This window comes from Microcaecilia unicolor, chromosome 6 (genome assembly GCF_901765095.1).
Source record: "Microcaecilia unicolor chromosome 6, aMicUni1.1, whole genome shotgun sequence".
Lineage (NCBI taxonomy): Eukaryota > Metazoa > Chordata > Amphibia > Gymnophiona > Siphonopidae > Microcaecilia > Microcaecilia unicolor.
Genome location: NC_044036.1, coordinates 192379754 through 192404612, shown reverse-complemented (window position 1 = coordinate 192404612; position 24859 = coordinate 192379754). Strand labels below are relative to the sequence as shown.

The 24859-nt window shown below is 42.1% G+C and overlaps 1 protein-coding gene across 1 annotated transcript in view; it reads left to right on the top strand.

The window, feature by feature from the left end:
- BORCS6 (BLOC-1 related complex subunit 6) overlaps positions 1 to 21569 on the top strand; it is an 84196-nt gene extending 62627 nt beyond the window's left edge. The window contains exons 3-4 of the mRNA XM_030206693.1: positions 3546 to 3629; positions 19242 to 21569. Of these exons, the coding sequence (XP_030062553.1) occupies positions 3546 to 3629; positions 19242 to 19367 (210 nt within the window). The 3' untranslated portion in view covers positions 19368 to 21569. The remainder of the gene's footprint in view (positions 1 to 3545; positions 3630 to 19241) is intronic.
- The last annotated feature ends 3290 nt before the right edge of the window (positions 21570 to 24859 follow it).

The window sequence follows — 24859 nt, the reverse complement described above, 5'->3', positions numbered from 1 at the left end:
ATAAATGGCTGTCTATCGGTTACTCTCAGTATCTTTAAGTTGTCAGATATGGGGAGTTTGACATCAGGGGTGTTGAGAGTAGTTGGGAGATAAGGGGAGTATTGGGAAGAGAGAACCAGGCACTGCGTTTTTTCTTTATTTAATTTCATTTTAAAAGCATTAGCCCAGGAGGTTAGAGTGGTAATGGCAGTATTGATTTTGTTGTGGATTTCAGATAGATTGAATTTAAAGGGGATATATATGGTGACGTCATCGGCGTAAATGAAAGGATTTAGACCATGTTTGGTTAGTATTCTGGCCAAGGGGATCATCATAAGGTTGAAAAGTGTCAGGGAGAGTGGAGATCCCTGTGGTACTCCATATTCTGATGACCATGGGGATGATAGATTTGTAGCTCCTTTGACTTGATAGGATCTGGTAGTAATGAAGTTATTAATCCAGTTGATAATGTTTCCACCGTTCCCAAGTTTGTCCAAGAGTTTGGTAAGGATTGAATGGTCAACCATGTCAAAAGTGCTGGATAAGTCAAATTGTAAAAGGATGATGATGTATCCGTTTGCTATTTCAAGTTTGAGTTTAGATATTAAGGTTAAAAGAACCGTTTCATTGCTGTGGGCAGGTCGGAAGCCCGACTGGGACTACCTACTATACTTGAGCCTACCAATGAAAGTTGTGAAATAAATATCATAAAATGATGAAGAAACAGACTTGGGGTTTTAAACTCACTGCCAGACACACAAAAGATGACAAATGGAGTAAAATTATAAATTTAAATCAGAATTTCCTTCATACCACTACTGTGATTATAATTGGTGATGCACTTTTAGTTTCTGACAAAATTTATTTATCTACTGTACTTGTATCCCACATTTTCCCATCTATTTGCAGGCTCAATGTGGCTTACAAAGATCTGTTATGGCATCGCCATAACAGGGTCAATAATACATAGTAATATAGTAGATGACAGCAGAAAAAGACCTGCACGGTCCATCCAGTCTGCCCAACAAGATAACTCATATTTGATGCTTTTTGTGTATACCCTACTTTGATTTGTACCTGGGCTCTTCAGGGCACAGATCGTATAAGTCTGCCCAGCACTATCCCCGCCTCCCAACCACCTGCCCCTCCTCCCAACCACCGGCTCTGGCACAGACCGTATAAGTCTGCCCAGCACTATCCTCACCTCCCAACCATCAGCCCTGCCTCCCAACCACTGGCTCTGGCACAGACCGTACAAGTCTGTCCAGCACTATCCTCGCCTCCCAACCACCAGTCCCGCTACCCACCACCGGCTCTGGCACAGACCGTACAAGTCTGTCCAGCACTATCCTCGCCTCCCAACCACCAGTCCCGCTGCCCACCACCGGCTCTGGCACAGACCGTACAAGTCTGTCCAGCACTATCCCTGTCTCCCAACCACCAGCCCCGCCTCCTGATCTTGACTAAGCTCCTGAGGATCCATTCCTTCGGCACAGGATTCCTTTATGCTTATCCCACGCATGTTTGAATTCCGTTACCGTTTTCATTTCCACCACCTCCCACGGGAGGGCATTCCAAGCATCCACTACTCTCTCCGTGAAAAAATACTTCCTGACATTTTTCTTGAGTCTGCCCCCCTTCAATCTCATTTCATGTCCTCTCGTTCTAACACCTTCCCATCTCCGGAAAAGGTTCATTTGCAGATTAATACCTTTCAAATATATGAACGTCTGTATCATATCACCCCTGTTCCTCCTTTCCTCCAGAGTATACATGTTTAGTTCAGCAAGTCTCTCCTCATACGTCTTGTAACGCAAATCCCATACCATTCTCGTAGCTTTTCTTTGCACCACTTCAATTCTTTTTACATCCTTAACAAGATACGGCCTCCAAAACTGAACACAATACTCCAGGTGGGGCCTCACCAACGACTTATACAGGGGCATCAACACCCCCTTTCTTCTGCTGGTCACACCTCTCTCTATACAGCCTAACAACTTTCTAATTAGAGAGAGCAAGAGGATCTGGTCAAGGAGTTGTAGAGTAAGACAGTCTGAATAGAAGCTGTTTAGGTGTTGTGTTGTATTTAGTTATGGGTTCTCATGGTAAGCCTTGTGGTAGGCCTTTGCTCTAGCTTGATCATTTTGATTAGACTTGAGGAAGGGTATAGTGCTCCCAAAGCCTAGCCATTATGCTAGTCCATTAAAATGTTAATATAAGAACATAAGCGTTGCTATATTGGGACAGACCTAAGGTCCATCAAGCCCAGCATCCTGTTTCAAACAGTGGCTAATCCAGGCTACAAGTACCTGGCAAGATCCCAAAACAGTACAATACATTTTATGCTGTTTAACTTAGAAATAAGCAGTGGATTTTCCTCGTCCATCTTATTTTATGGACTTTTAGAAAGTTATTCAAACCTTTTTTTTTTTTTAATCCTGCTAACCTCAACAAACCTCCATCTGAGAATGAATGTAATTTTTACTGCAACAAAATAAGGATTGATGTAACACAAAAAGCCAGACACATCACCTTATGATAGGTGAGATATAAATAATTAAATTTGTAGAAAAAGCAGCTGAGAATTTAAAGCAAACAGATGCTGAAAAACTAAAGATGTTGGAACTGTCATCATTTATAAAGGTAATAACCCAGAACTGCAGTGCAAGCTTCCCTAACATAAAAACACATACAGACACACTTGTCAGCTTGTACTGGGTGTGAACCAATGACTTAATGCTACTGTCTTTTAATTCTGTATCTGTGCCTGAGCCATCCCGTCCCTCTGTAAATAATTTAGAATTGAATGGCACAGATTGCAAGTTTTTCCTTCTCCTAATACAAATCTAGTACACGGGTCTTTTGCAAGAGTGCCCGCTGTCTGTTTTCAATGTACCACACCAGAAATGTGAAAAATAACTATCACTGGGAGGCAGCATACACATATACACATTTCTTTTAAAAAACACAGCTTACCCTTTAAACATACTGAATCTTTTTTTTAACATAATGAAAAAGAAAATTGTGCTGTACACTCCCACTACCCTTCCCTCCCAAAGAATGTTTAGAAGCGTTTTTTTTGTTTTTGTTGTTTTTATCTAGATTGTAAGCTCTTTGAGCAGGGACTGTCTTTTTGTGTATGTACAGCGCTGCGTATGCCTTGTAGCGCTATAGAAATGATTAGTAGTAGTAGTTATGTGAAGATTAGTGGTCTCAGTAATGAACTGTGGATATAGGCTGGTTGTGTGATTATTTTCAAGTGCATTTGGATTATTTTGGAATATATTTTCAACCAGTTTGAATATTTTTTAAAAATTTGTTGTGTACTGTGATATATACTTAGTTGAGTTCCAGTTTCTTTAATCTTTTTGATTTGTGGAAGTCTCTCAATTGTTAAATGAGCACAAAAATATTTTTCATTATATTAAATACAGCATTTGAGTATATCATCTGTGAGTACATCTGTTCTACATTTGCTTGGTATTGGCCAGATGTGTGTTTGTGTTCAGCAGTGACCTGCCAATTAAATTATTTTTTCACCATTTTAATGTACTTTTCCCTTGCAGATGACGGCACTCAGTGTTGGCTATATTCAAACTTACAGAGATTCAGTGGATGGTCTTGGAGAATCTGTAGACATGAGTATCAAAGTAAGAGAAGCCACTAAAAAGTTAATGATTTCTGTTGTGCACCATGCACTGGAAGTTGAAATCAAACTAAGTGCCACATGTTAATGCAGCTTGAGGAAGGAGAATAGCTAAGAATAATTGAATGCACATCATTGGTGTTTGTGCGGCTTCATCTCCTGCTGTTGCATTTCCCATTGCTGCTACCATCGCTTCTGAGCCACATTTGAGAGAGATGCTACACTGTTGGGGAGGAAAGGGGAGATGCTGCACAGTTAGGAAGGGGAGAGAGAGGGTACAGGGAGAAATTTTTTAGATGTGTTTAATCACATTAATCAGTGTGTAATCTTCCTATTAATAATTGCTCATTCAGGATTAAGATTTTGTCATGTTCAGGCCTAATTTTTATGCTAACTGAAATTCACCGGGAGATGGTTATGTAATCTTTTCACTGCTGCTGCTCAACCTCAACACTTTTCTCCTACCTCTTTAGCCCCTCCCAACTTTCAGCTTCACTGATGTTAGTAGCATCCTCCTTAGAGTTGTGCATGATGTGCTGTCTTCTGGATACTGCAAGCTACATTCCCAATGACTACCAGACTCTCATAGTGAGTGCCCGTGCCCATGCACACATCACCGCCCATAAATAGACAGACATCACTTTCTGCACCGTAGTGTGTAGTTCTGAGAAATAAATTAACACTTTAACTACAAGGGCTGGACAGCTGTATATTGCATATCTATAAAATAGCGTTCCTAAGGGGGGGCGGTGGGTGCGGTCGGCCCCGGGTGCACGCCGCCGCCGGGGGGGGGGGGGGGGGTGGCCGCGCGCCTGTCCTCTGTTGTTCCATGCTTCTTCTCTGCCCCGGAACAGGTTACTTCCTGTTCCGGGGCAGAGAAGAAGCATGGAACAACGGAGGTCAGGTGCGCGCGGCACCCCCCGGCGACGTGCACCCGGGCGGGGGGGGGGGGGCGCATCGGCGATCCGCCCCGGGTGCCAGCCCCCCTAGAAACGTCACTGCATCTATATACATACATTTATCAGAACTGGGCCTTGTAGTTAAAAACACTGATCTGTGAAAACTGAAGCCTTAAATATCAGTTCATCGTACTTTATGCCATGGACAATGAGGTATTGAATAAGGCTTGTAACTTTGTATACTAATAGTAAAAGAAAAATGTGTCCTAGTTGAAGAGCACTTTTCCAGATCTCGGTCCATTTTTTTTGTCAGTTTCAAGTTATGAGATTAATTTACAAGTTTATTACGGATTTATACCTCACCCATCAAATAATGTCTGAGTGGCCTACAATATTAAAAAGAATGAAAGAGGATAGAGTGAGGAGATAATAGAGGGGAGGAAATAGAATGATCAAAGGAAAGCTGGGGGGGGGGGAAGCACAAAGGAGTGGGGGAATTGCAATGTTTGTCAACACAAAATTAATTTACTGTAGCTTATTCCTGTGCCAAAACTCACTAAGTCCCTGATGCTCAAAAGCAAATGCATAAGCTAGAGGCCAGTAGCGCCACACTAGCACCCGTATTTACTCCTGCCAAATGCTCAGAGCCAACGAGCACATCAAACTCAAGCTTGCTGGCTGTGGGCGCAATGAGCATGTAAATGCATGCAAAAGAGTGGCTCCCACATTCCTCCCCAGTGCTCAGCAGGCAGCATGCCAAACAAGAGCACTCCTCCCAAATCAAGCCCTACACCAGCTCGGAGCTGGTGTTAAGATTGTATCATGCCGTTGAGGAGGAGCGGGGAGACCGGTAAGGGTTGGGAATCACTCCTCCCCAGGATGTGAGGGCTTGGTGATCTGGTGGACCCCAGGCCTCCCACTCCCCAAAAGATGTGAGAGTCTGGTGGTGTTGGGGGGGGGGGGGCACTGCTAGATCACCAGGGCTAGCCTTTGGGGGGTTCCCACTGGACCCACCAGGGTTATATATCTTTTTGGGGGGGGGGGAGGGGGCCTGAAGTCCACCGGACCACCAGGCCCTCACGTCTCTGAGGCCAGGTCACCAGTAGGATGAAGATGCCCAGAACCTACCATTGGGCTATAGGTTTACGTTGGTAGAGCAAAGAGGAGCTGATGATTTCTGAATCTCAATGAATGCAGAATAGAATGAGATTTTAAATGATCATGATCATCTCTTCATTGGATTGAGGTCCTATTCTGTCAAGAACTGTGTGAAAGGTGGTGTGGAATAGCTTCTCTAGAATAAGTGAAGCCTCACAAAAGCGTTTTTCGTGGAAATGTCTTGAAGAATGTACTAGAAGATGATTGGCAACCAGCTGATGATTGTGAGGTCTGGAAGTTTCTTGCCATGAACTGGCATAAATATAGTAAATGCAAGAAGATTTTATAACATCTTGGATAAAGCAGTCCATAATTAAAGAGCTTAGTTCCAAAACCTGTTAAAAACATTTTTTCCAAAAATGAGTTTCTACCGGAAACAAACTATCTTCATAGCTATCCATAGGATGTGTGAAATTGGCACTAAAAGGCCAAATTCTTATGTTGACTAGATAAAAATGTTCGTTTTTGCACTTTAATAAGTTTTGGAACTAAGCTCTTCAATTGCTGTAAAGCTGTCTGTAGGGGCTAGGCCCTGCCTATATAGGTACAAATAGAGCTTGTCTAACAATTTCCTATAGTTCGGACAATGCTTCAAACAGTATTAACTTTTTGCCAAGGCCTACGTTTCAGCAGGATGGTGTCTGTGACCTGCTTTGACTGATGCAAGCAGAGGGCAATCCTTGTATCATGGATTCTTGTTCAAAGAACTTCTGGTCAACCCAACCCAGCCGCTTTGGGAAAGGCCTCAGAAATAATGTCGCAGAGTCCTGTGTTCCAAGAACTGCATCTTTGATAATGTAAAATGAACATTCTTTTGTTTTGTTTTTCAAATCAGAATGAACAGAATAAATTGTTTACCTTCAGGAACACTGGATTTATTAACAGCCTTTATAAAGGGATTCACCCAAGGCGGTGTACAGTAGGTACCAGGGGCGTAGCAACGGGTGGGCCCAGACCCACCGAATCACCAGACCCACCCAGTCTCAGCGCTCAGAAAAATGGGCATCGAGACCTGCTCTGGTACGCAGTGGCGTACCAAAGGCTGGGCGGTCAGCCCAGGGGGGGGGGGGGGTGCTCCGCTCCCGCTGCTCCCACCCAAAAGGCCGCTGGCGCTGCAGTCCCCACCTGCCTGCCAGCTCCGTCAACAGACGACAGCCCTCTTCTCCTGCCACCACCCTGCCTTTAAAAAAAATCTGTGAAGCGGCGTTGCAGGCAGCACCTCCGTCTGCCCTGCGTGTAAAAGAAGCAAATCGCCTCGTCGTCATTGGGCCTTCCCTCACTGTGTCTTGCCCTCCTCTGAGGTAACTTCCTATTTCCACGAGGGCGGGACACAGTGAGGGAAGGCCCGATGATGACGAGGTGCCGCTTCACAGATTTTTTTTTAAAGGCAGGGTGGTGGCAGGAGAAGAGGGCTGTCGACGGAGCTGGTAGGTCGGGGGGGGGGGGCTCAGATGGGCAAGGAGGAGGGGGTCTGAGATGGGAGAAGGGAACTGGGGTAGGGAGGGGGGTGCTCAGATGGGAGAAGGGGGCTGGAACTGGGGTCTGAGAAGGAGCCATCAGGTAAAATGGGGGCCATGCCTGGGGCAGGTGGAAGAATGGGTCTGGGGCTGAAAAGGGGGGCCCTAATGCAAGGCATATGGATGAAGGGGGCTGGAACTGGGGTCTGAAAAGGAGGGTAGGTGGGATAAGGAGGCTATTATTGGAACTGGGGGCTGAAAAGGGGCAGGGGTTGAAACTGTGGGGACTGGGGGCTGAAAAGGGGACAGGGAGAAGTGGCTGGGGGCTGAAGCTCGGGACTGGTGGGAGAAAAGGGCTGGGGGCTGAAACTGCAGACTGGTGGGATTGTGGAGCTGAAACTGGGCGCTGAAAAGGGGGGCAGGTGGGAGATGTGGGTTGGGGCTAGAACTAGGGGCAGATGGGATAAGGGGGCTGAAAAAAAGGGGCAGAGAGAGAGAGGGGACAAATCCTGGATGGAAGGGGGAGCGAGAGGGAGGGCAGACCCTGGATGGATGGGAGAGGGAGGGCAGACCCTGGATGGATGGGAGAGGGAGGGCAAATGGTGGATTGAAGGGGCAGAGAGAAAGGGCAGACAGTGAATGGAAGGGGGAGAAAGAGAGGGCAGACAGGGGCAGATGGTGGATGGAAGGGGCAGAAATAGAGGGCAGATGTGCATGGAAGGGGCAGGGAGAGAGGGCAGACATTGGATGGGACAGCAGAGAGGGCAGACACTGGATGGCAGAGAAAGAACGAAGACAGGTGCTAGATGGAAGGAAGACAGTTAAAAGAAGATGAGGAAAGCAGAAACCAGAGACGACAAACTAAATAAAATATATATTTTTATTTTTTTGCTTTAGGATAAAGTAGTATTGTAGCTGTGTTAATAAATGTTTATAATAGAACATGTAAATAAGGTAATCTTTTTATTGAATTAATTTAAATACATTTTGACTAACTTTCGGAGAATAAAACCCCCTTCCTCAGGTCAGGATAGGATACTGTAACAGCACTATACTGTATTGACCTGAGGAAGAAGGTTTTGGCCTCTGACAGCTAAATGTATTAGTCCAATAAAATGGTATTTTATTTTCTATATTTGTTTTATTTCTATTTGTTAATTTGTAAAGTGGTGATTGGTATTTGTTAGTTTTTTCAAATTTACATCTGCTGTCTTTATATTTTGCACAGTATTAGGGGACATTTTCTGTTTCTGTGGTGTTGCATTGTATGCAGAGTCTGGCATCTTGGGGGTTCAGTTTAATTTTTGTCTAAATAGAAAGTTTATGATTACTTATTCTATAGTGAATTAAGGTATATCTGTGTTTGTTTAAAAGACATGGCTTTCAGTTGGCATTGACTGTGCAGAATTGACGATCTGTACTATTCTGTCTGGTTTTGTTTTATAATAGGTGAATTGATGTTCTAGTGCTCACTGTAGTGTTCAAGATGCTTTCCTTTTCCTTGTGTGACTCGTAGAAACGACTGCTTATGGTATGGTAGAATTGCTGTATAGGTCTGGAGTGTTTTGTATTCTTGATATGCCTAGTACTGGATTTTGGAGGGGGGGTGTTAAAAAAAAAATGACCAGCCCCGGGTGTCGTCTACCCAAGGTACGCCACTGCTGGTATGCATCTGTATTTACCTCTGTCATCAAGGCTGCTGCTACTGCATACTGGTAGCTGTAGCCTGCACACACAGCGCCAGTGTCTCCCCTCGTGGCCCATACACATAGCGTCTATCTCCCCCTGCAGCCCGCGCACATAGCACCACTCTTTCCCCGCAGCCCACGTACACACCACCTATCTCTCCCTGCGGCCCACATACACAACGCCAGTCTCTCCTCGCAGCCTGCACACACAGAGCCTATCTCCCCTCACGGCCTGTGCACACTGGTCTGTCACGGCTCAGGTCTTCCCCATACCAAGAAGACAGTGTGTAAGTACCGAGCAATATGCTCCTAGAAACCAGACTCCTATGTGCAGAATCATCAGGAGCAGTAGACTTCTATAGGAAGCTCAAGGCCAGGTAACAACAAAAAAAAGAGTTTTAATATGTGTATTGCTGGTGGGCTACTGGGTGGGGGTCGGCTTTGCACTACCCAGATTTTTAAAAAAGTGTTTAAATATAAAACTTTTTTTTTTAACCTGGGCATTGTAGAGCTCACTTCCACCCAGAAATCCACCAACATTAAATATAAATGCTGGTGGGTTTCTTTCTGGATGATGCAGGTGGATTCTGTAGTACCAAGAATGTGTGCATCAGGATGGGGAGGGGTAGAGAGATTTGGAAGGGCAGAAGAGATGCCAGACTATAGAGGATGGGTAGGGGGCAGGGCTTGGCTGACGCTAGGCTACTGGGAGAAGTGGGGGGATAGGGTAGGGCAGATTCCTGATTGGGGAGGTATAAAGGAAGGGAGGACTGATGTTGGGCTACAGGGAGAGATGGGGGTATAAAGGGAAGGGTAGGGCTGATGCTGGGCTACAGGGAGAGATGGGAGGGTAGGAAGGGAAGAGTATGGCTGATACTGGGCTACAGGACAAATTCAAATTTTTGGTCCTTTATTCTGTAATTAATGATGGTTGATCTGTGTTCTGTATGTGACCAAAGTAAGAGATTCTTCTGGCATGTGATGTTTGTGGGGATCATATTTCTATTGCCTTTTTAAAGGTGCTGTTATTGGTATTTGAGTGTTCAGAATTGGTGGTTTTAAGGTTTGCAACATAGGTCCTGAATATGTATGTGGTTTATGTTGTTGTAGGACAGCTGTTGGGCAGACTGTTAAAAATTATTTAGGATCCCCAAAAAAACTACTCACACCTATATATACATAGTGCCCACCCATATTAGCTCTGGGCCCACCCAAAATGTGAGGTCTGGCTACACTGGTAGGTACAGTTTAACATCAAACTTACAATTTGTTAATAGCATAACAATAGTAAAATGTACAAGTATAAACATAAATACAATGAAAGAGGAAAACAGCATATTAAACAGCACTGAAAGTCAAATAATAGAGATATAATACAAAGTAAACAATAGTGATGGAATATCTAATTAGCACACAATTAGAACATTTATATAACTTTGCTATGATGCTAATGCTTTTCTACAATACAGCTTACCATATAGCTGAGGGACCGAATTAAGATATATAGATGAGGACAAGATGCGTGGTTCAGAGTCAGTTGGGATAAATAGATGGGTGGCTAAACTAAATGGGTGGGAAGCAATTAGTTGCTAAGAGTCTGATTGAGGGAGGACCATGACTCAGAGCTACTCTCCCCCCTCCCATCTCCTCTGCTCATTATCTTATCACTGAAACCTGATCCAGTACTGATCTCAACAGCTTGAAAGGCTGACCCTAAGTCAGTGAAGAGAGGGAAGCAACTGCAAGCAAGTCCCATCACAGCTTTCATACTGAGTAGTCTCTACACCTCTAGCCTCTCCTCATAGAAGAGCAGACTCCTCACCTAATCAACAAACAAACAAAAGCGACCGGTCAGAGCAGCTGGCAAGAAAATCAATGGCAGGATCTAAGGGAATTTCGAACCGCAGATCAAATTCATCAACTGACGAGGCAGACAACGAAAGTGGCCCAAAACAGCCCAACCAAAAGGCAACACACAGCCACACATCGCCTAACCCAAGGAAAACATACTGAGAAATAGTGCAGGCAGACAAGATCTCAAACAGTCATACACAAACAAAAACCAAGTCACGCACTAACCTCATGCACACACACATATATAACCCCATGATATTAACCAAACACTAAGCCTGAAATAACACACAAGACCAGAACACCAGACCCCACACCAAAGAAAAAAAAGTCTTATCACGCACCCAGTCATCAAAACTCGGTGTTATTAGTAGCCCACAGCGAAAAGAAACCAAAATGAATACCTTCAATCTACTCCTTAACACTGATCCACTTAACACTAACCACCCCTCTTGCAGAAAGTAACATTGTACGCATACTATACAATCATCAAAGATTGATCAGATACACCACACCTCATCAAACTGACAATTTAAACAAAGGAAGAACACCAACATGTGGACAACCACCACAGAATGCAAAGAAGGGTCCAAACAAACTCATCTCAACAAAGAAACGACAACTAATAAAAGTCCACACAACACCAGACACAGAAGATCCATTCTAAACAATCCAAGTGGGCTACATCAATGCCAGATCCGCAGTAAACAAAACAGCAATACTAACAGACTGGATCATGGCAGAAGACCTTGACCTATTCTTCATCAGTGAAACCTGGATCCGCAACATAATCCTAGACCTGTGCCCTCCAGGATACAAAATCACACACTGGACCAGAAAGGAAAAGAGAGGCGGAGGCATAGCACTAATCTATCGATCCCACTTTACCACCAAAACCACTGCCGAGTCCATGACACCTCAACTTGAAATTGCCTCAATCAGAATCCACAACAAAACCCTATGCGATCATTTGAATTGTCTTGTTTTACAGACCTCCAGATAATTGGAACGAAGGCCAGACTGACTTTATGGACTTCGTTTCAAACACATGTGTAACCAACTCCAATGTTACTAGTATTAGGAGACATCAACCTTCACTTAGAAGACCCAAACTCAATCAACGCACAAGAATGTAAGGAATTCCTCCACCTATGGGATCTCAAATGGCCACAAATGCAAGCAACCCACGTCAAAGGGCACACACTTGATCTCACACAAACTTTCAACAGACCAGAACCTAATAATAACAGATATTAAATGGACAGAAACACCCTGGACTGATCACTACAAATTAAATTTATCCCTACACTGGCAGAAGAAGAGATTACACCAAATACAAGAACACACAGCACAAGAGGTCAAGTAGACACAAAAACATTCCGGCAACAGATATACAACAATGAATGGACAGCACAAACAGACTCCATATATTACCTTGTGGAATGGGATAAAAGATGCAAATGCATACTAGATGAAATAGCACCCTTACGAACAAGAACTTCACGTAAGCATAATTTAATACCATGGTTCAATGATGAACTGAAAAAGCTAAAAACACAATCCAGGAAACGCGAACGAGCATGGAGAAAAACAAAAGATGAACACACACTCAATACATGGAAACAATCACAAAGAAAATACAAATAGGCAATAAGACAGACCAAAAGATCATACTATAAAACTAAAATAGGGACAGATTACAAAGACACGAAGAAATTATACCAACTCGTGAACAAACTCCTAGACACCAACTTGGTCACTACATCGAATACAGACATCCCATCTGCAGACAAACTTGCTAAGTATTTCAATGAAAAATTTGCAAACCTACACAACATGCTACCTCGACAACACTGACATCGAAATCTTCCTTAATGAGTTGGACCCAACTACAGGAGAATACCCAGCTGACCGAACCTGGTTAAACTTCGCCCTCCTTACCGTTGATACAGTTACACAGGCAATCAGCTGGTTCTCCAACACTCACTGCAAAATAGATACCTGACCCAACTACCTAATGAAATCCACCCCTGACCACTTCATAGCAGACCTCACATCCCACCTAAACTACATGCTTCAGCAAGGTCTCTTACCTAAGGAAAATGGCAATATCCTACTCACTCCGATACCAAAAGAAACCAAGAAAAAAAACAAATGAAATCACTAACTACCGTCCAGTAGCATCCATTCCGTTGTCAGTCAAACTGATGGAAAGCATGGTAGCCAAACAACTTACAGACTATATAAACAAATTTTCAATATTACACGAATCACAGTCAGGTTTTCGCCCCCTCCACAGCACAGAAACTGTACTACTCACTCTCCTAGCCAAATTCAAGCAGGAAATAGCAATAGGCAAAAACATCCTCCTCCTCCAATTCGACATGGTAAACCATAATCTATATATATATAAAACTCACCCTCAACGTTCTATTGTCTGACGTCACTGAAGCCAAGGTTCGTAAGTTCGAAGCTCTGAAGCCACGAAAATCACAGTCTCGGGGCCCCGTCCTCGCATCAAACGTTATGACGTTGAGGGCGGAGCAATTCACTCACATCGACGGTGGCCAGGGCGGCACAATGGGCCACCCACTGACGACGAAGATGCGTTGTGTGTGTGTGGGGGCAGAGTCACACATTGACGGCGGCCACCCACAGTGGCGCAATGCCGTCACTAACAACGAAGGTGCGTTGGGTGGGTGGGGGGGGAGGGGCAGAGGAAAGCCTTGCTCCAGAAACGGGCCTTTTTTTTAAACTAGTATATTAATAAGATTACTAGATAAGTTCGGGATTAGTGGAAACATACTTAGCTGGATCAAGGGTTTCCTAACCACAAGAACATATCAAGTAAAATCAAACTCAAACATATCATCACCGTGGAAAGCAAACTGCGGAGTACTACAAGGATCACCGCTATCACCGTTCCTCTTCAACCTAATGATGACCCCACTTGCCAAGTCCTTATCCAACCAAGGCCTTAATCCTTTCATCTATGCAGACGATGGACTCTTGGGCAAATGCATTTCAACTAAAACTCAACAAAGAAAAAACACAGTCTCATCCTCTCATCCCTACATAGCGTGGATAACCCCACAATTATCAACACCTCAGATTACACCCTCGAAGGTGGCAGTGGTGGCTCATTTGATGTGCCAGGGTGTCGCGGTACATCCTTACCTGGATGATTGGTTGATCCAGGCTGACTCAGAAACATAGTACAGGGAGGCCACTGCTCAGGTCATTGCTCTCCTGGAGGGTTTAGGTGGTGAATTATCTGAAGGTCCTGTTGTACTTGTTGGTTCAATTCAACACAGCTCGGGAGGATGTTTTTTCTGTCGGAGGAGCAAACAGCAAAGCTACATGCTCAGAAAAGCAGATTCTGCAAGCTACCAACTCCCAAAGTTTGGGACTACTTTCAGGCCTTGAGCTCTATAGCGGTAACCTTGAAGGTGATGCCTTGAGCGGGAGCACACTTGCGGCCTCTTTGGTCAGCCTGTAGCCCAGGTTGGACTCTGGTCTCTCAGGACTTCATGTGCTTGCTGCATTTCTGCCAGGGCATGAGCCAGTCTGGACTGGTGGGACTGTCTGGGTCACCTCCTTGGGTGGGGGGAGCCCATGGAAGCACCTCAGTGAGTGGTGGTCACCATTGATGCGAATCGTCTTGTCTGGGGAACACATTTCCTGAGCTTGGATGACTGTCAACCACCTGAAGACACAGACAGTATGCCTGTCCTTGAAGGAGTTCTTCTCCTGCTTCGGGGAAAAGTGGTCCATGTGATGATGGACAATACTACAGTGGTGGCTTACATAGCTCCAAGTTTCCAAGTTTATTAAGAATGTAGTTGCATCCATCCCTCTTGTAGTCAAATTAATGGAAAGCTTAGTAACTAAACAACTTAATGATTACTTGAGTAAATTCTCAGTATTACATGCGTCTCAATCTGGATTTCATGCTAATCACAGCACTGAAACAGTTTTTATAACACTCCTAACTAAATTCAAACAAATTATCGCAGCTGGCAATAATGTTCTACTCCAATTCGACATGTCTAGTGCGTTTGACATGGTTAACCATGGTGTTCTATTAAACATCCTTGAATACTTTGGACTGGGTGGAAACGTATTGAACTGGTTCTACAAATTCCTAACTGTAAGATCTTATCAAGTGATATCTAAGTCGACCATTTCCTCACCATGCAGACCTGGATGTGGAGTGCCTCAGGGCTCGCCGCTTTCACCAGTTCTCTTTAATTTAATGATGTTGCCACTAGCCAAATCACTATCCAATCAAGACCTAAACCCATATTTACGCCGACGACATCACAATATACATTCCATTCAAGAGCAACTTATCAGAAAATACAGATAAAATTAATACCAGCTTCCAAATCATTAACTCATGGGCTGATACTTTCCTACTTAAACTCAATGCAGAAAAGACTCAATGTCTTAATCTTATCATCGCAGTTTAACAAGACTAATTACGCCAATATTAATACACCATGCCACACTCTCTCTATTGTGAATAACTTAAAACTCCTGGGTGTTACTATTGATCGAAATCTCATCCTTGATTGCCATGCGAAGAATGTGACAAAATGTTTTTTTGCTATGTGGAAGCTGAAAAGAGTGAAACCTTTTTTCCCAAGGGAAGTATTCCGCAAACTAGTGCAATTGTGAGTACTGAGCCACCTGGATTACTGATAACTCCATTTTTGCAGGATGCAAAGAAAAAACCATTAAGAAACTCCAGACTGCCCAAAATACCACAGCTACACTCATATTCGGAAAGGCGAAATATGAGAGCGCCAAACCCCTCAGAGAAAAATTACATTGGCTTCCACTAAAAGATCGAATTGCATTCAAGGTTTGCACCTTAACCCGTAAAATCATCCATGGAGAAGCTCCATCACACGTCAGACCTAATTGACTTTCCTGCACGAAACATCAAAAGTTCATCACGTACCTTTTTAAATCTCCACTACCCCAATTGTAGAGGACTCAAATAGAAATCACTACACGCAACTACCTTCACATACCTCTGCACAAAATCATGGAATAAACTACCGAATGCTATAAAAACAACACATGACTTGACAACCTTCTCGAAGTTATTGAAGACACACCTGTTTGAAGAGACTTACAATTAATCCTCCTTAATGACTTGATTCCATTCTACATCAAAACCAACTAATACTGATCCCTTCTAATTTGAATATGTTAATCACATCACTATTGGTCATTATATCTTACCTGTTTTATTTTGTGTTATGTAAATAATTCTACTGACCTATCTACCTAATTTCTTACACAGTAATATGTTAAATTAGACCCATGCCTTTTACTCTGTTTATGATTGTACCTTTTGCAACATAGTGTAAGCCACATTGAGCCTGCAAATAGGTGGGAAAATGTGGGGTAAAAATGCAGCAAATAAATAAAGGCAGAATACAATTTAAAATTGAAATGGGGAAGACAGACTTCAAACCAGACCAGATTATACACAATAGGAAAGAAAGGGTAAAAGATAAGGTATTCTGCATTGTCTTGTGGCTCTGCAGTGATCTCACCAAGCTTAAAAATCTAGAGAATATAGAGACTTATGGGTTAGTGGAAAAGATATCTTGAGATTTAAAAGTAGCGAGAAATTGGCAGTGTTGCAAATGGTTAGGCAGTGAATTCCAGAGTTCAGAAGCTTGAATAGAAAAAAATGGCATGTTTGGTGAATTTCCCTGTATGATGGCAAGGACAAATCAAACTTGGGTATACATATAGAGTATTGCATACCATGTAAAATGAGTTTAAAACTTGTTGGGCAGATCGGTTGGACCATACAGGTCTTGATCTGCCGTCATTTACTATATTACTATGTAAGATGTAGGAGTTTTGCGGATCTAAGGGCACGGGATGGAACTCCTCTCATATGAGGAAAGGTTAAAGAGGTTAGGGCTCTTCAGCTTGGAAAAGAGATGGAAGAGGGGAGATATGATTGAGGTCTTCAAAATCCTGAGTGGTGTAGAACGAGTAGAAGTAAATTGATTTTTTTTTCTCAGTCCAAAAGTACAAAGACTAGGGGACACTCGAGGAAGTTACATGGAAATACTTTTAAAACAAACAAGACATAAGCATCACCACATTGGGACAGACCAATGGTCCTTCTAGCCCAGCACCCTGTCTCCGACAGTGGCCCATCCAGGTCACAATCACCCGACAAGATCCACGGAGCAAAGCATTTTGTACTGCTTGTCCCAGGAATAGTGGATTTTCCCCTACGTCCATTTAATAACATTCTATGGCCTTTTCCTTCAGGAAGCCGTCCAAACCTTTCTTAAACTCTGCTAAGCTAACCGCCTTAACCACATTCTCTAGCAACGAATTCCAGAGTCGAATTACGCGCTGAGTAAAGAAAAGTTTTCTCTTATTTGTTTTAAACTTACTGCACTCCAGCTTCATCACATGCCCCCTTGTCCTAGTATTTTTGGAAAGTGTAAACAGATGCTCCACATCTATCTGTTCCACTCCACTCATTATTTTATACACCTCTGTCATATCACCCCTCCAGCCGCCTTTTCTCCAAGCTGAAGAGCCCCAACCGCTTTAGCCTTTCCTCATAGGAAAGTTGTTCCATCCCCTTAATAATCTTCATTGCCCTTCTCTGCACCTTTTCTATATCTTTTTTGAGGTGCGGTGACCAGCATTGAACACAATACTCTAGGTGCTTTCTTAGCTGCAGCAGCACACTGAGCAGAACATTTTAACAAATACTTATTCTCTGGAACTCTGTTGGAGGATGTGGTAACAGTGGTTAGTGTATCTTGGATTAAAAAAGTTTGGACAAATTCCTGGAGGAAAAGTCCATTGTCTGCTATTGAGACAGACATGGGAAGCAACTGCTTGCCCTGGGATTTGTAGTATGGAGTGTTGCCACGATTTGGGTTTCTGCCAGGTTTTTGTGACCTGGCTTGGCCACTATTTGGAAAACATGATATTGGGCTAGGTGAACCATTGGTCTGATCCAGTATGGCTACTCTTATGTTATGTAAATATTGTTCAAAATATTGTGATATGAATTTTGAATACCAATAGCAATAGTTTATATGTAACATGATGCATTATAGGCAGCCATTAAGCTTTTTTGAGATGAGGTGCAATGTGATTTTTTGAGACCGTTGGTGAGTTTTATGGCTGTATTCTGAATAATTTGCAATCTTTGATAATCTGTAACCCTGAGGCCTATGTGTAAAGAATTACAGTAATCTAAAGGACAACCAAAGAGTTCATTAATATGTTCAGGGCAAAGGGGTAGATTGGACAGACCTAATTAGATGGCGTTATAGACAGAATGCTACGCTGTTCCGGTGTTGTTTTTTTTGGCACTGTTCTGTACAGCACCGGAGTTTTGATCACCGGGGTATAGGTGCTTTAGAATCTTTATGGTTATACAGCATTCCTCAGCAAAGGGTCTGATACAAAATAATCGGAGGATATAGTTTTGATAAACTTCCATACGTGCTTCAGTGAGTTACAGCAACCCTTTGACTTTGCTCAGTGGAAAGAAGCTGTCTTGATGGCAGCAAAATCAAACATATTAGCCCAATTGTGGGAAAACATCCTTAAGGTGCCCATGAGATAGTATCTGACTCCCCAGTGAATACATAGATTCTCACGGAATATCTGCAGATTATTGGAAAGGTTGTGAAATCAGGGGATTGTACGTCGTATGTGGTGGTCTTGCATCAGAATTAAACCTTTCAGGGACCAAGTTATAGAAGCTACTAAAGCTGTAGTGGGTATACAAATGCATATTTCACCAGGGCTTTGCTTTCTCTATATGGGGCTGTGTTGTTACCCATTTTATCAGTATAAGATTATTTTAGATTGCTTCCTTGCAGCAAAATGTACTGTTGCGAAACAAGTCTGCCTTTCCACCATCAATTCTGGACTGGCTCTTTTTGAAGGAGAGGCTTAGTATATAGGAAGAATACAATACAAAAATACCAAAAATGTTGGCCCATGGTGCAACAATATCTTGTTTCTGCTCCGTTAAATATTAATGTTTTACTTAACTTTGAAATAATTTAGTACATAATCCCTGGGATTCTATATATTGTGCCGAGATTTCCGCACAGCTGTGCTACACTGCGGGAGGGGGGAGAAGGGGGAATCTCTGAAGATTTCAGTTACTTTTCTAAAGTGTTTTTTGTTAAATGCTCAAATTAACGGTTAACCCTTTGTATAGAAAGTCTTGCTTTGTATTCTGACTGCTATTCTGAGTGTTAAGGTACGTGTAACATTGAAATTTAATTTTAAAAAATTACAGATTTAAAAAGAAATGAAAATATATTAAATGTCTGGCTTGAAATGGGTAACTTTGGTTTATTAGTGAGTAAAATCATATAGTATGTTCTTCTTTGTCTAGAATTTCCTGTAATTAGCATTGTTTAAATTGTAGTCTGGGATGTTATGTTCCCTACTTTTAAAGACTTTTGTAGTCTGCACTAAGCCTATTGGCAAGTAGCAGAATAAAAGTTGTATTTATATTCTCTCTTCTTTTTTTCCCCAGGGCATGTATACCCTGATAGCACGGTGTGAAGAGCTGGATGGATCCATGCAGCCCATTCATGACTTGGCAAAACAAATACGGGAGCTTAAGCGGACCCTGGAAATATTTGAAACTCTATGCAAATAACCAACAGTGGGAAACGCTGAATGACTCTTAGTTGGTGCAAGGCACAGCCTGTCAGAAATCAGAGTTTTGAAGATTTTAAATGACCATTCAGCATAGGCAGAAATGGTTTTGCAAGGTGAAATTCTACCATTTCAAATACACAGATTTTTCCCAGCAGTAAGTGTAATGCTTCTCAGTGGTGCCAGAGCTGTGATGAATCTGCACCTAAGCTCTCATGCATTTTTGCTCTGTGACTGCTTTACTAACAGAAGGGCCTTTTGTTTGTTTTGTAGTTATCAACAGTTCAATGAGCAAAAGTTCCTTTTATGAAGTACAGACCAGATTTTAAAAGGATTAATTATAAAATAAAGGAGAAGAATATTACCCTAAAATTTAAAATGTCAATTTTCACAGCTTAGCGTTTTTTTATGGTCCTAAATTGTAGGCAGCAAGACTTAGAGATTTTCAACCAAATTTAAGACTCTAACGCTCCAGTTTACTAAGCCATGCTAGCGTTGACACAGCCCATTCACTTTGAATGGGCCGTATCAGCATTAGCGCACAGACAGCCACTAGTACAGCTTAGTAAACAGACCCTTAAGTGTTTGGTTAAATATTGTCCTATATCTAGAAGTCCAGACCCTAACTCACCTAAGTATCTACAGTTGAAGGTCTGTACTAAGCACCTTTATTTTTTTTTTCATCACCCCAACTTTGCCCTCTTTTTAGGAATCTAAATTTTAGGTATATTCACCCTTGACGGTTTTCAAAAGAGCTGATTTAGGAGTCTAACCCCCAAAGTAAGGTACCTAAATCCTTTAAATGATTCCACATTGAGGGCATCTTGGGTTATATGAGCACTGATCATGGGGCATATGGGCACTAATGGAGGGGTATTGACAGATGGTGGGCATTGGCTTAGAGAGTTCTTGATAGGGGTATACCAATAAATAATCTTAAAATCTTATAAATGATGCATTAACATTGGAAGGATTGTAAATGTGTGGTAATATCAATTGCACATTGCAAGCTGCCACTGTTGTTGGTGACTCTCTACTGGCTGTTTTCTCCCTGATTTTGCCGCAGCTGCTTGGATTGTGGCCCTTCCTCTACAGTGGCATTGATAGTTTGCAGGCCCTATACCAGCACTCTGTTCTGCTTCACTGTTCAATACAGGATCTCCAGCGGAAAATAACAGGTCTGACTATGTCAAAGGTGCTTATAGCTGTCTCAGTTTGATTCATTTACTTTACATCCAGCGACTGAGTTTTCCATGTCTCAAGAAAGATGGAAATAGAACCTGACTTTCCATTTCAGCAGAATAATCACTGCGTTGGCCATAATGGAGTGTGCACAATTGGTAGAATCATTATTATTAATTTATTTAATATGCGCAAGTGAAATGGGAAAATTATGGCCTCACTGTGCTTACTTTGTATCCTTATGAGGTGGTGTGTATGGCTTTTCTGTGATGGTTAAGCAAGGCAAGAAGTTGAGTCAGTGACTGTTAACTGTGGATGTGATTGATGCCAAAGAAACATTCCTGGCTCGAATATCTATCCTGAAGAGTCCTTACCATATACCAGACAGCAACTGCAGAGTTATTTACTGCTCTTGAAGAGAGACCATGCAAGACATGGCCAGACTTGGTTTATGCTATAACAGCTTATGACCAACAACTATATTCTGCTGAAGTAGACACAGTATTCCCTAATGTATCCTATGATACTTTTGTTTATAACAGTTATTACATATAACTAGTGTTGCCCTCGGACTGCAGTAATGTTCACTTGGACTACACAAGATCTAGAGTCTATATTATTTCTACTGGCAGTGGAGGCAGCAGCCTGCTTTAGGGCTGTGCTCACCCAGGTGGCAGCAGAAAGAGTTTGGACAATAACTCATTGAAATGTATCCAGATTTACCAAGACTTTCTGTTCTAGCTGTCAAGAAATGATTCTGGAGGGTGGGAGAAATACATTGTAAAAGATTACCAGCTTTCCTTGCTTTCAGTTAATATTGTGAAATCGGCTTTTCTGACGTAAGAGCTGCTGTCTGGAATTTTGCTTAAAATAAGCTTATTACAGAATACTGTAGAACGGAAGATGACCTTTGGCACTTTATAGCCAGGGGTTGCTGTGTGTACAGACTGAACTTGAAACAATGGACTTTTTTTATTTAGAATATTTGTTGCAAATTAACATTTTATAATAAAATTTCTTAAACGGCTATTTGAAATACAGCTTTCTTTTTTAGAATCCCTCTTACAGTGTGTAAACTTCCAAAGTCTTAAAGCACAAATGCTTTTACTGCTATCTGAGCGCTTACTCACACACACCTCTGTTCCAGTAGTGAAAATGCATTCACTCTAAGCTCACTGCTGCCTGTCTAGATTAGAGAGCATAACTCATTGTTCCCAGTGAGCTAGTTTTCACTCCTGGATTAGATATTCTAGGAGTAATTAATGGTGGATTAACCTGTTACTAAAGCTGTAAAGACAACTTCAGACGTAAGTTTCAAAAGAACAAGCTATTCCACATTTTATCCCAAAGCTGTGTGCAGAACGTGGTCTGAAACCAGAGCTGAGTATTGTATTATTAACAGAAACCTAATCTAATCCAGTGTTTATATACCACCCAATCCAATAGGTCCTGAGGGGTTTACAATCAAAATTTAACAAAACAACAGTATCTGAAAAGATAATCTAAAAATCATAAAACAAAATTATGAGATATATAAACAAAATCCTCAAATTATGTAGACAAAAATTTATCAAACAAGTTAGTCTTCATACTCTTTCTGAAAGAAAAATAAGAAGGAACCAACCTAAGTTCTAGTGAAAATTCATTTCAGATTGAACCTGAAAAGACTGGAAAAGTAGCCTTCCAGTGGCTGTTGTATTTTACACCCAAAGGCGAAGGAGTAAATACATGACTTTTGAACAGCAAATGTTGATACTGGATGAAGAAATGAAACTAACTTGTTTAACCAAAGAGAAATATAGGGTTCAATATTCTAAGCAATTGCTGGGTAAATTGCCTGTTCAGTTCTAACCTCTAATTTTAAACAGCACATAACCCGGTTAGTGGCACTGAAAATAACCAGATAACACCAAATTTTGGGGGCGTTCCCGGGGGGAGGGGGGGGGGGTTGAAATAAGCACTTGCTGATATTAACACTTAATTGGCCAGGTTAACCATGTAAATAGGACTACTTAAAAGTCAGTCCTATCTTTAGGTGTTAATCCATAGCCTGTTAAGTGCTGAATATTGCACTTAACTGGTTATGCATTAGCTAGCACTGGAAATAGCCCAGTATTGAATTTACAGGTTTAATGCCGGTGGCGGTCAGTAAAATGCTGATCGCTGCCGGCTAAATATTGGGCCCATAGATAATGATGGCATATAAAGACCATATGGCCTATCATGTCTACCCTTCCATACTGCTTACTGTCCTTTCCTTTCTTTTAGAGATCCTACGTGCTTGTCCCTATAAAATCTGTTTTACTGTTTTGGGGTCTTGCCAAATACTTATGACCTGGATTGGACATTGTTGGAAACAAGATACTGGGCTTGATAGACCTTTGGTCTGTCCCAGTATGGCAATGCTTATGTTCCTTCATGAGTTCAGATACCATCTTTGTCTCCACCATCTCCACTGGTAGGCCATTCCACACATCCACTACCCTTTCCATAAAAAAGTATATCCTTAGATTACTCCTAAGTCTGTCCCCTTTCACCTTCATCTTATGCACCCTTATTCCAGAGCTTCTTTTCAACTGAAAGAGACTCACCACCTGTGCATTTATCTCACAGATGTATCCCCTCACGCCTTAGTTCCAAAGTATACATATTGAGATCTTTAAGTCTGTCCTTATATGTTCTTTGATGATGATGATGATGATGATGATAGGCTTCTCAGTCTGTAATTTCCCAGATCACCCCGGGAACCCTTTTTAAAAATCGGTGTTAGATTGGCCACCTTCCAATCTTCAGGTGCTATGGATGATTTTAACAAAAGGCTACAGATCACTACCAGCAGATCAGCAGTTTCATGTTTGGGTTCTTTCAGTACCCTTGGGTGCATGCCATCCATTCCAGGTGATTTACTACTCTTTAATTTGTCAGTTTGGCTCAGTACATCTTCCAGGTTCACCGAGATTTCTTTCAGTTCCTCCACATCATCACCCTTGAAAGCCATTTCTGGTACATGTAGATCTTACATCTTCCATAAAGACTGAAGCAAATAATTCATTCAGGGGCCCTTTTACTAAGGTATGTATAACGTGTATAAAATTGGAACTATCGTATGGCTACCGTGTGCCCGGGCCGTAATTTTCAGATAGCCTGAAAATTCTCAGAGTTACAATTGACCGAAATCTCACACTAGAAAGCCATGCGAAAAATACAACAAAGAAACTGTTCCATTCAATGTGGAAACTCAAAAGAGTAAAACCTTTCTTCCCAAGGGAAATATTCCGCAACCTGGTACAATCAATGGTGCTAAGCCACCTAGATTACTGCAATGCAATCTATGCCGGATGCAAAGAACAAATCATTAAGAAACCCCAAACTGCCCAAAACACAGCAGCCAGACAAATATTTGGAAAAACGAAATACGAAAGCGCCAAACCCCTAAGAGAAAACTACACTGGCTCCCACTTAAAGAACGTATTGCGTTCAAAATCTGCACCCTGGTTCATAAAATCATTCATGGCGAGGCCCCGGTCTACATGTCAGACCTCATAGACTTACCAACCAGGAACACAAAAAGGTCAAGCATGCACATTCTTGAATCTCCACTACCCCAGCTGCAAAGGACTAAAATATAAATCAACATATGCATCCAGCTTTTCCTACATAAGCACGCAACTATGGAATTCACTACCATACGCCATAAAAACAATGCACGGCCTAACAAACTTCCGAAAATCACTAAAAACCAACCTGTTCAATAAGGCTTACCATAATGATCCATCCTAAATACCAGACAACGAAACATACCAGAACTGGACAAAACCGAACTCTCTTTACTTGACTGCTTCATCTACTTGTCACAAGTGAACTTTAACGCAATACCACTTTATTTCTCATACCGGAAATGAACTCTCCATACTTGACTGCCTAATTTACTCTGTCACTATGAACTTTAATGCAATACCATTTTGTATTTCTCATCCCGGAAATGGCGATCGCCATTACGGAATAATGTAAGCCACATTTAGCCTGCAAATAGGTGGGAAAATGTGGGATACAAATAAATAAATTTTATTTTTGATGCACGTCCAAAACACACGGTAGACATTTCCTGATGATTAGCGCCCAGTTAATGTGCAAGACCTTACCGTTAAGTCAATGGGTGATGGTAAAGTCTCAGGTCGAAAATGGACGCGTGCTGGTTTTAATTTTGCCGTGCATCCATTTTCAGCCACAAAAAAATGGCCTTTTTTGCAGGCAGGCTGAAAAATGGATCTGCGCACGTGCAAAACACATGTCTACACCAGTACAGGCCAT